Below are 10,807 nucleotides of genomic sequence, written 5' to 3' on the forward strand. Positions count from 1 at the left end.
TCTGAAAGCACATCCACACACTGCCAGGAAACACAATTCATGCTAACCCCTTGTCAAGCCAGACCCAGCAAGAGACTGACAGGGATAGCTTTTGTCATCTGCTTTCCTTTATTTGCTGTGCCTCTCAGGTCAGGAAAGAAGGGTGTTGAGATTGCATCTCTTTCCTGCCCAGGTGCTGCTGGCCTCCCGCCCTCTCCATGGCCCAGCAATTCTGTTTTGTGGTTCAAAGGCCTTCTAGAGCAGGGAAAAAAGCTCCCTGTGCATGGGGTGCTCATCTTCAGTTCATCTTCCCAAGGTTGCAAGGTCTGCTGTGAGCTGCAGCCTCCCACCCTGGGCCTGGAGGAGCTGGAGGGGAGGACAGTACACACTGTCTTGGACTGCTGAGCTGTTCCTGCGCAAGGGCTAGAGCTCCTCCTTGGGCCCGCCTTCCTCTTCTGCAGTGCATCAGCTGAGCCATTCTGCTGTTTAGCCAAAGCACCTTCCAGGCAGGGGATTGTCTGGCTTCAAAAAGAGCCAGCATGTAAAAGCACCTCTTCTCTGGAAGCCTGCACCCTGCACTGTAAACAAGCCTGCCCTGTGCCCCGTCAGGGTGTGTCCCTGTGCCCAGCCTCTGGGTGCCCTTCGCCTTCCTGCTGGGACAAAGAGCCCTTTCACACCCACTGTTTCTTCCCCATTAGCTGCTGCTGCCTCCTGGTTTGGACCAGTCCACTTGACTTAACTGTTTACACCTCGCTGCAAGGGATTTTTATTCCTTTGAACTGCCTGTGATTTGGCAGTGATATCCTGACTGCTGTTCCCAGGTGATGCTCAGCCTGAAAAAGGCATGAGCTATGTCACTGTTCAGCAAAACTTTGCATTGCCTCCATTCTTCCACCCATCTCCTTTCCCCTGAGGCCTCACAGAGAAATAGGTAGGCCAGGGAAAGCTCTGGGAGCATGGGGCACTGTGGAACTGCTGGCATGGGAGCATGTCTCCCCACAGGTGTCACAGCTCCACTCTGAGGGTAAAGTGCCTCTGCCCTCCCCCCTTCCTCTCTCTCCACCTCTCCCATGGAATTTCAACCTTTGGATTTCTTTATTTTGGCCTGGCAGACTGAAGATATCCCCAGAGAGTTTTCAGCCCTGCTGTTGGTTGCCAGCCCATTGATATACCAACACATTAACTTTCAGCAGCCTCTCACCTCTGCTCTCTGCTCGCTTTCTCATCTCTCCAGTGCCTCATTTCATCTCAGAATCCTTCCCATTCCTTCCCTGCCCTTGAACTGCGTGGTGGAGTGGGAGGACCACACAAAGAGCATCTGAGATACTTTGATGAGACTTATCAAGCTGTGCTGAGCCAGGCACAGACTACTGCCACCCCTCAGTCTCTCCCTGCATCTACAGCTTAAGACATTGGGAGAGGGCCAGGAAAACTGTGTTGCCAAATTGTGAAGGTTTTGCAAAGCTCTGGGGGATTTCAAAACAGGTCAGGCCCTCTACAACCAAGTGCCACATAAATCTCCCAGTCTCCAAATCCGTATTACTGACTTGTCAAAGTCAGCAGAGGACAAGGCAGCTGGAGGGAAGCATGGATGGCCATGACCACGTGGCACCATCCCAGTTTTGTGTGAGCCTGCCCCATGTGCAGTGCCTGGGGCTGTGCTGCCTGTGAGAGTGAAGTGTGCAGTACAGGAGGATGTGTGGCCTCTGCTCCTCTTGTTCAGGGGATCTGGGAGCAGCACTGGAGCATCTCTGCTGCAAGACAGGCCTACAACAGGGTGACAGGCAGAAAAGGACTCCTGGGGACAATTAATTGCATTGGTTTAGCAGTTGTTGGTGACAAGGTTGATTTATTGCCTTTCTGAGCAAAAGAAAATTAATAAAAAACACTTGTTATCAGGGTTCTGTTAAGCACTACCTTTCTTGCAGGATGTCTTCTCTGTGTTGATGTTTATTGTGTTTGTGGATTGGGCTAGGATCATCATTTTGGTGAACTCCATAGTATTACCTTAGAAGATTATAAAATTACTGGTCTTATTCTCTCACACTGGCCCATGCTTCAGGTGCTGGGCAGGCCCTGCTTTGGAATCACAGAGTATCTGGGGTCAGAAGGGATCTCTAAAGATCACTGCCACAATGAGGAGGGCACTCTCAACTAAATCACGTTACCCACAGCCCCATCCAGCCTTAGCTTGAATGTTTCCATTGGTGATGGATGGTGTGATCACAAAGATCTGAGACCATTGTGGGCACCTTTGAACTTCTTCTGGCCATTGTCCTCATCCTTGCTGCTGGAGCTCTCTCTGCAGCTGGAAGAGGCATGCTGCCTTCATCTGTCCAGCCAGCAGCCCACAGTGACCAGGGCTGATACAGCACCTTAAAAAGCCACTGCTGCTGCACTGCAGAAAGGAGTGGGGCTCCCATGGTGCCCCTCTTGCAGCAGCCACATCATCTCATGATGCAGATATTCCTCACACGCTTCCATCCGTTTGGCTGTGTCCACGTTGGCCTGGTCACAGTGCTGCAGTCTGGGCTGGATGGTCAGCAGAGCCAGGAAGAGCACAAGTCTTGCAGCCAAGGCCTGGTGGATGGAAAGGGAGCTTATCAGATTTGGGTGGAAGGCAGCAGGGGGCTGGGAACACCCAGGATGTCCCCAAAGCCTCTCTGAGCACCTGCCACCATTGAGAGCCCCAAGCTCCTCTTCCAGCCCCAAGCACAGCTCTGTGGCCTGTCCTGCCCCGAGGTGCTTGTGTTTCTTCTCGTTAGAAACACCCTGGGCATTGCCCCCATCCCCATCCAGCCCAGCATTCCCCTGCATGCACGCTCACTGGTCACCAGAATCCAGGAGTGGTGGGCTGGGGCAGCCTGGTGATGTCCCTGGTGACACCTCCTGCTGTGACCCATCCTCCCTGAGGTGGCAGCCACCGGAGCCACATCTCCCAGCTGGAAAGTCCCAGCCTCCATCTGCACCCCTCAGTGGGTCCTGGCCAGCCTCACCCAGGAGCTCCAGGGGCTCTCTGGGCCAAGCAGGCAGAACCCCTGGGGCTGTAACTGTGGGAGGCACAGGGGTTGTAGGTGGATGTCCCTGGCTTACAGAGTGGGATGTGACTTCTCTGGGCCACGTGGGCTGACTCTGGGCTGTTTTGCAGAGAAGTTATGAAATCTTAGGCAGGGACAAAACTATTTCCCTCTCTCCTTCTCTGGGACCCCTTGTGCTGGGGCTGTGACTTGGCCTTGTAAACCCTGGTGACCAAGCCAAGCATCAGTCATGTCCCCATGGAAAAGATGCACTTCCAGCCACCAACTTGCTGGCTGTGAGGGCAAGCCCATGAGCTGGTGGGGCTATGCCGGGACCCACCACTGCTCCCCTGGGATTTCCCTGATTCAGGAGAGCCCTCTGCCCTCCACGTTGGAGTGCTCTGCTGCGCACTGTGTCTCTTACTAACAGGGCATGTTTCCCATGATGTAACAAAAGCTTTTCCAGACCCCTCCACAGCCTCCTCTGGCCTTGCTGTGAGTGCCAGGACGGGCCTGGGCACAGCGTTTCTGCCGGCTCAGCAGAACTCTACACACAGCACTCCCGTGCAGCCTCCTGAGGCAGCAGGGGTGTGCGGGTGCCTGCAGCTGGGAAGCGCCCCGAAGCGCCTTTGGTGTGGATCTCACTGGAACGGGGCTGGACAGGGGCTCCCAAGGGAGGGAACACCGAGCCATGAGGACGGCACACAGAGCCGTGAGGATGGCACACAGAGCCGTGAGGACGGCACACAGAGCCATGAGGATGGCACACAGAGCCATGAGGATGGCAGAGCCATGAGGACGGCACACAGAGCCATGAGGATGGCAGAGCCATGAGGACGGCACACAGAGCCGTGAGGACAGCACACAGAGCCATGAGGATGGCACACAGAGCCGTGAGGATGGCACACAGAGCCGTGAGGATGGCAGAGCCACGAGGATGGCACACAGAGCCATGAGGATGGCACACAGAGCCATGAGGATGGCACACAGAGCCGTGAGGATGGCAGAGCCACGAGGATGGCACACAGAGCCATGAGGATGGCACACAGAGCCATGAGGATGGCACACAGAGCCGTGAGGACGGCACACAGAGCCATGAGGACGGCACACAGAGCCATGAGGACAGCGCACAGAGCCATGAGGATGGCAGAGCCACGAGGATGGCACACAGAGCCACGAGGACAGCACACAGAGCCATGAGGATGGCACACAGAGCCATGAGGACAGCACACAGAGCCATGAGGATGGCACACAGAGCCATGAGGATGGCACACAGAGCCGTGAGGACGGCACACAGAGCCATGAGGACAGCACACAGAGCCATGAGGATGGCAGAGCCATGAGGATGGCACACAGAGCCATGAGGATGGCACACAGTGCCATGAGGATGGCACACAGAGCCGTGAGGATGGCACACAGAGCCATGAGGATGGCAGAGCCATGAGGATGGCACACAGAGCCATGAGGATGGCAGAGCCATGAGGATGGCACACAGTCCCACGAGGACAGCACACAGAGCCATGAGGACAGCACACAGAGCCGTGAGGATGGCACACAGTGCCATGAGGATGGCACACAGTCCCACGAGGACAGCACACAGAGCCATGAGGATGGCACACAGAGCCATGAGGATGGCAGAGCCATGAGGATGGCACACAGAGCCGTGAGGATGGCACACAGTCCCACGAGGACGGCACACAGAGCCATGAGGATGGCACACAGAGCCATGAGGATGGCAGAGCCATGAGGATGGCACACAGTCCCACGAGGACGGCACACAGAGCCATGAGGATGGCACACAGAGCCATGAGGATGGCAGAGCCATGAGGATGGCACACAGTCCCACGAGGACAGCACACAGAGCCATGAGGACAGCACACAGAGCCGTGAGGATGGCACACAGTGCCATGAGGACGGCACACAGTCCCACGAGGACGGCACACAGAGCCATGAGGATGGCAGAGCCATGAGGATGGCACACAGTCCCACGAGGACAGCACACAGAGCCATGAGGATGGCACACAGAGCCATGAGGATGGCAGAGCCATGAGGATGGCACACAGAGCCGTGAGGATGGCACACAGTCCCACGAGGACGGCACACAGAGCCATGAGGATGGCACACAGAGCCATGAGGATGGCAGAGCCATGAGGATGGCACACAGTCCCACGAGGACGGCACACAGAGCCATGAGGATGGCATCAGAGCCATGAGGATGGCACAGAGCCATGAGGATGGCACACAGAGCCGTGAGGACGGCACACAGAGCCATGAGGATGGCACACAGAGCCATGAGGATGGCACACAGTGCCATGAGGACGGCACACAGAGCCATGAGGATGGCACACAGTGCCATGAGGACGGCACACAGAGCCGTGAGGATGGCACAGCCTGCACGCCGCGCAGGGCCCCACTCTGGGGGAGGCCGTGGGGACGAGGCCAAGCTCCCCGGGGCGCAGGCTCGGCCCCACAGGATGGCGGCACAGGCCAAGCTGGGAGGGGCCACGGAGCCCGGCTCCTGCTCCCGCACAGCGCCGCAGAGCGTCCACCAGGCGCTGCCTGGGCTCGGCCGGGGCGCTGCTGCGGCCCCGGGGCCCGGTCCTTCCCGGCCCCATCCCGGCCCTGGCCCACGGGCCCGGGCCCGCCCCGGGACGCCGCTTCCGGCGGCGGCGGCGGCGCGCGCACGCGTGACGTCATCGGCCCCGGAAGGGCGGCGGAGGGGGAAGGGGCCGCGGGGCCCGTCCGGTCCGAGCTCCGGGTCCGAGCCCGGTGCCGTGCCCCCGCTCCCGCCGAAATGACGCTCGCCGTCTTCTTCGGGTGCACCTTCATCGCCTTCGGGCCCGCCTTCGGCCTCTTCATCTTCACCATCGCCCGCGACCCGCTCCGCATCATCATCCTCATCGCCGGGTCAGTCAGCCATGGGCGCTCCGCTGCTGCCGAGCCGCGATCGGCGCCGGGAGCGGCGGGCCGGGCGCTGGGCCAGCCCCGCTGTGCTGCCGGCACGATCTGGCGGCACTGATTCTGCCGCCGGTGCCGGTCCCGGTTGGGCTGTGCCGGCTGCTGGTCCCAGCCTGACGCGGTCACCGTGCTCGGGAGCGGGGAGCTGGAGCCAGTGGCGGTGCCGGCCCGGCATGGGCGTGACAGGAGTGCTGGTACCAGCATGGGTGTGGTGGCATCGGGGCGTGATCGGCATGTGACTGCTGCTGCTGAGGCACCGCGGCGGCTGCAGCAGGCACGCCAGGACCCGTGCTGGGCTCACCGGAGTCACCAGGAGCCGTGCTGGGCTGGTGTGGGCTCACCGGAGTCACCAGGAGCCGTGCTGGGCTGGTGTGGGCTCACCGGAGTCACCAGTGCTTACCCTGGTGCTAGTGTGGGCTCACCGGAGTCACCAGGACCCATGCTGGTGCTGTTGCTTGCATGGCAGGAGCACCAATATTGTTTGTTTTGCTGTCACAGCACATCGTAGACACGAGAACTCATACAGTACCAGTGGAGGGGTGGTAATGGTACTGGTGCATGTGTGCAGCTGGGAAACTGGTGCCAGTACCACTGTGGGACCAGAAGGATGTGGTACTGGAACTGGTACTGGCATGGATATGAGCGTGGCACAGGTGCTGGTACTGCTGTGGGCACAGCAGGGGCACTGGTGCTGCTTCTGGTGACCAGTGGGGCAGTTGTGCAGGCACAGCACAGCAGTGAGACCCGACCAGGCACCACGTGCCCAGCACTGGTACCAGAGTGGCATGGTGCTGGTTGGAGAGTGGGCAAGGCTGGGGCACAGCTGCCAGTGCCAGCACAGCAGGGGCCCTGGCACAGCACCGGTGCCAGCAAGCTCTGTCTCTTACAGGGCTTTCTTCTGGCTGGTGTCCCTGCTGCTCTCATCCCTCATCTGGTTTATCGCAGTGAAAGCCAGCGACCCCCAGGATGAGCGGCTGCAGAAGGGGCTCCTGATTTTTGGGGTGATGTTCTCTGTGCTGCTGCAGGAGGCCTTCCGCTTCCTTTACTACAAGCTCCTCAGGTAACTCACAGCATCTCCCACACTGTGCCAGCCCTGCTGGATGGTGTCCCCAGCTGTGGTGTGCCACTGAGAGCTGTTGGACTGGGGGGAGTGTCAGGTGTGGCAGGAAGCTGCCTCAGTGCTTACCCTGAGCCTGTGGCTGGCACCTGTCTCGGTGTGTTGACCTTAGTGGGTCTCAGGGTGGTGGGGCAGAGCAGCCCTAAGGTCTGGAGGATCTGGTGCCCTGATTGAGCAGCCCGGGTCACAGTCTCAGAGCAGCCTGGGCAGCATCCAGCCTTCCTGGTACCGTTGTCTTGGAGCGCAGGGGTTTTTTCTGCCAGGGGAGCACGTGCTGCACCCTGTCCTGTGGATGGATGGACACTGGGTTGGGCAGGCAGGCACGGGAAAGTGTTCTTTATACTCCCTGGTCTTCCCGGGAGAATGCAGGGAGGCACGCTGTGTCAGCAGGCTCCCTGCGGCAGGGCACTGCCCGAGGCAGGCAGGCAGAGGGTGGCAGAGCTCCACGGAGCAGCCTCTGACATAAAACCACTGCGTTTCCTTTGCCCTGAGGATCTCTGGTCCCACGCACTGCTCTCCTCCCTCGGCCGAGGACCTGCCTGGCATCCTCCTCTAGCTGGCACAAATTATGTGCCAACCTCTCCGGGCTCTCCTCTCACAGCTTCTCTCCCCGATGAATTTTTCTAACTCTTTGAGCTCTTCCTGCACCTCCTCCATTGTTAGTCAACATCTTGTCTAAGTGCAGAGATCAGGTACAGCCTCCCACGCCTGCAGTGGGGCTGCTTTCCATGCGGGGGTGCTGCTTGCCTTGCACCCAACGTCCTGCTCACACCAGCCCTGCTCTGCCGGCCTGGCTGGCACCCACATTCCTCTGTGGAAAATCTTTCTGTGTGGCCTCACGTGATTTTCACATGCCTGGTGTGTCTGGTGGTACAGTCACACGGACAGTCTCTGTGGTGGGTGTTGCTCGGGGAGGGGGAGGTTGCCAGGAAGGTGGCATGATGGAGAGTGAGCCACGCCTCGGGAGGTGGCATGGCTGTGCTGGGCTCCAATGTGCTCTCACTCCACAGGAAGGCCATTGAGGGGCTGGTGGCCCTCAGTGAGGACGGCTGCTCCCCCATTTCCATTCAGCAAATGGCATATGGTGAGTGCTGTGCAGAGTAGAGCACCCTGACCGCGGGGCAGGCGGCGAGGCTGGGCAGGGCTGAGGGTGGTGCTGGGAGCAAAGGGAGATTTCTCACACCAAAGCTCGCTCGGAGGTGCGTGGGGTGACCCTTGGGAGGTTCAGAGTTTAACAGTGTCCCTGTCCTGGCAGTGGCTGGCGTGGGCTTTGGTCTCATGAGCGGCGCCTTCTCCATGATCAATCTCCTGGCAGACGCGTTAGGGCCTGGCACTGTGGGCATCCATGGGGATTCACAGCTGTATTTCCTGACCTCAGGTGAGTAACTGGCGCCCTTTGCTCACATCTCTGCCCTACCTCAGAGGCAGCAGATGAGGTGCTGGAGTTTTCCTTCTTACCTTGTCTTGTCCATGCTACACCCTCACCTACCTGAGACCGTTATAATCCCCTGTCACATATCTCTGTGGCAAACCCTTCTTGCTGTTCCCTGTGACCCTCCCTGCTCTTCTTTCCTTGTCTCCCACACGTGGAGTCTGACCCAGCACCTCCCAGTCCAGCCAAGCTGTTTCTCTACCCTCCCTTTACTGATTAATCTCTACCCCTTCCCCAAGTCTGAAGGCTGGGTGAAGTGGATGATTCCCTGGTGACACCTCTGCTTCTCCCTGCAGCTTTTATGACCATGGTGCTGATTTTCCTTCACACCTTCTGGGGAATCCTCTTCTTTCATGGCTGCGAGCACCGGCGCTGGTGGGAGATCGCAGCAGTCGTTATCATGCATCTCACTGTTTCGGGGTTGGTGAGTAACTGTGAGCAGGACTCTGTGCTGGGGACCTTTATTCAGTGTACTGGTCCCTGTGCTGGGAGGAAATAGCCTTTGTCACTAGCAAAGGAGGTGGCCCTTCACAAAACAAATCCTGGGGTTGGTGCCGCCTGTCCCACTCCATTCACTGAGGTGATACACTGCCACACATCCTGTCCCTGTCCTCTCCTGCCTGCTCACCCTTCTCTTCTCATGCCTCTCTCTGCAGTCGTTTTGCAACCCCCTGTACGTGGGCAGCCTGGTGCCCTCCTACCTGCTGATGGCTGCTGCCGCTGCCTGGGCTTACCTACTCTCGGGGGGATCCGCGCAGAACCTGCGGCGCTTCCTGCTCTGTAAGTGCTGCTCCAGAGAGGGGGAGGGGGACACTTGGGGTCCCGTGGGGTACCAGGAGTAGTACTGGGATGGTGAGAGGTTATCCCAATGTCTTGAGCAAGGGCATCATTCCCTTGCCTCCCAGAGTAGAGGGACAGGTCGTTTTTGAGGCTGTGGTCCTGGGGGAAGTGGGGTAGAGTTTGGTGAAAACTCACTCTTTCTCTTCTTGGTTCCTGCAGGTTTACGGAGCGGAGCCAGCCCCCAGCCAGGATCCTGAGGCCCTGCAGGATGTTCCGGTCCCCAGACACCCCTCCCCTCCCCTCCTATCCTGGCGGCAGGATCGGCCATCACCTTCTTTGCAATATCTTTTCTCCTGGACTGGGGGACCCTGGCCAGCCCTGGTGGGGCAGGCACTGGGGTCCAGCTGTGGCAGCCAGCCGACCGGTGTGGCTGAGACTGGCTCACTCCAACGCCCCTCTGGGAGTCCCCATGAAACACCTCAGTTTTGGGGGACCCAACTCTGCTGGCCCTGCTGTGAGCTCAGCCCCAGTTAGCCTGCCTGCGACTGCCGGAGGCTTGAGCCCAAAGAAACCCATCGCTTCTCCCCCCGCTGCCACAGATGTGCTGCCCCCCATGCCAGGGCAGGGGGCCCGCATTGCTCCTCGCTGCAGGGTGGAGGAAGGGGCTTTGCAAAGTGCTGCCGTGCCCTGGGTCGTGGCTGACTGCTGTAGTGCTCCTTTCTCCACCTCTCTGCCCAGTCCTGCTGCCCCAGGAGCCGCAGCCCTGGCAGGGCTGAGCCGGCATCCTGGTGCAGCAGGATGGTGCTAGGGCACCCGTGGGTACTGACACCATGCAGGATGGGAGGAGGAGAGGGAAAAAGACAGTATCCAAAGGACCCAGTGGGCATGGAGGGTGGTGGAGGGCTTGGGAGGAGATGCAATGCCACAGCTGTTGCAGGCACAGATTTGGGAGGGGGTTCAAGGGACCATTCCAATGGATCATTGCCCTCTCCTGTTCTTGGGGATTTTCAGGCGGATACCAGCCCTGGTTCTGTGCCACAGGGCTGGGAGGGAGAAACTGCCATCGGGCTGAAAAGGCAGTTTTATCCACAGTGGGCTTTTATACCAATAAAATTAAGTACCACAGACAAAGACAAGCGGGGTTCTGTGTGGCCAGCAGCGCTGCCCTTGTGGGGAGGGTACAAGCGGTGGTAACAGTGGCTTGTGCTGGTGTGACTGGAGGGGGATGGTCTGGCAGTTGCAGACCCCATTTGCCTGCAGGCCTTGCTCCTGCTCTGTCCATGCTAACACTGGCTGAGCTCTAATTTTACATCTTTGGGGTGGAGGCCACTGAGGGCTGGAGATCAGCAGGTTCCTCTCCTCTCCTAGACTGGGCCAGTTTATTTCGGTTTGATCATAGCCATAAAACTCCCTGGGACTTGGCTCCAGCTCCACAGGAGCCATCGTGAAAGGTGGGAGGTAGCCACGGACCTAGGGTTGTCCTGGCTAATCTAGCTGTGATAAAGCCAGAGGTGAGCTGGGTGG

The 10,807-nt window shown here is 59.0% G+C and overlaps 2 protein-coding genes across 2 annotated transcripts; both read left to right on the plus strand.

Annotated features, from left to right (window-relative positions):
* Positions 1 to 3,895: 3,895 nt before the first annotated feature.
* LOC135290244 (uncharacterized protein DDB_G0290685-like) lies at positions 3,896 to 5,687 on the plus strand. The gene is made up of 5 exons (XM_064404146.1): positions 3,896 to 3,910; positions 4,004 to 4,147; positions 4,189 to 4,398; positions 5,060 to 5,173; positions 5,529 to 5,687. Exons 1-5 carry the CDS (start codon positions 3,896 to 3,898, stop codon positions 5,685 to 5,687), a joined length of 642 nt encoding a protein of 213 aa, XP_064260216.1.
* On the plus strand, positions 5,679 to 10,419 carry LOC135289249 (gamma-secretase subunit Aph-1b-like). The gene is made up of 7 exons (XM_064402704.1): positions 5,679 to 5,903; positions 6,844 to 7,014; positions 8,082 to 8,155; positions 8,327 to 8,449; positions 8,800 to 8,927; positions 9,160 to 9,283; positions 9,503 to 10,419. The coding sequence occupies exons 1-7, from the start codon at positions 5,791 to 5,793 to the stop codon at positions 9,538 to 9,540; spliced, it is 771 nt and encodes a 256-aa protein (XP_064258774.1). The 5' UTR covers positions 5,679 to 5,790; the 3' UTR covers positions 9,541 to 10,419.
* The last annotated feature ends 388 nt before the right edge of the window (positions 10,420 to 10,807 follow it).

The sequence above is a fragment of the Passer domesticus genome, chromosome Z, assembly GCF_036417665.1.
Source record: "Passer domesticus isolate bPasDom1 chromosome Z, bPasDom1.hap1, whole genome shotgun sequence".
Taxonomy (NCBI): Eukaryota; Metazoa; Chordata; class Aves; order Passeriformes; family Passeridae; genus Passer; species Passer domesticus.

Coding starts and splice junctions, on each gene's coding strand:
- LOC135289249 (XM_064402704.1), top strand. CDS start 5,791: ATGACGCTCGCCGTCTTCTTCGGGTGCACCTTCATCGCCTTCGGGCCC. Junction 8,156..8,326: donor CATTCAGCAAATGGCATATG/GTGAGTGCTGTG, acceptor CTGTCCTGGCAG/TGGCTGGCGTGGGCTTTGGT. Junction 8,928..9,159: donor ATCTCACTGTTTCGGGGTTG/GTGAGTAACTGT, acceptor CTCTCTCTGCAG/TCGTTTTGCAACCCCCTGTA.
- LOC135290244 (XM_064404146.1), top strand. Junction 4,148..4,188: donor AGAGCCATGAGGATGGCAGA/GCCACGAGGATG, acceptor GACAGCACACAG/AGCCATGAGGATGGCACACA. Junction 4,399..5,059: donor TGAGGATGGCACACAGAGCC/GTGAGGATGGCA, acceptor GATGGCACACAG/AGCCGTGAGGATGGCACACA.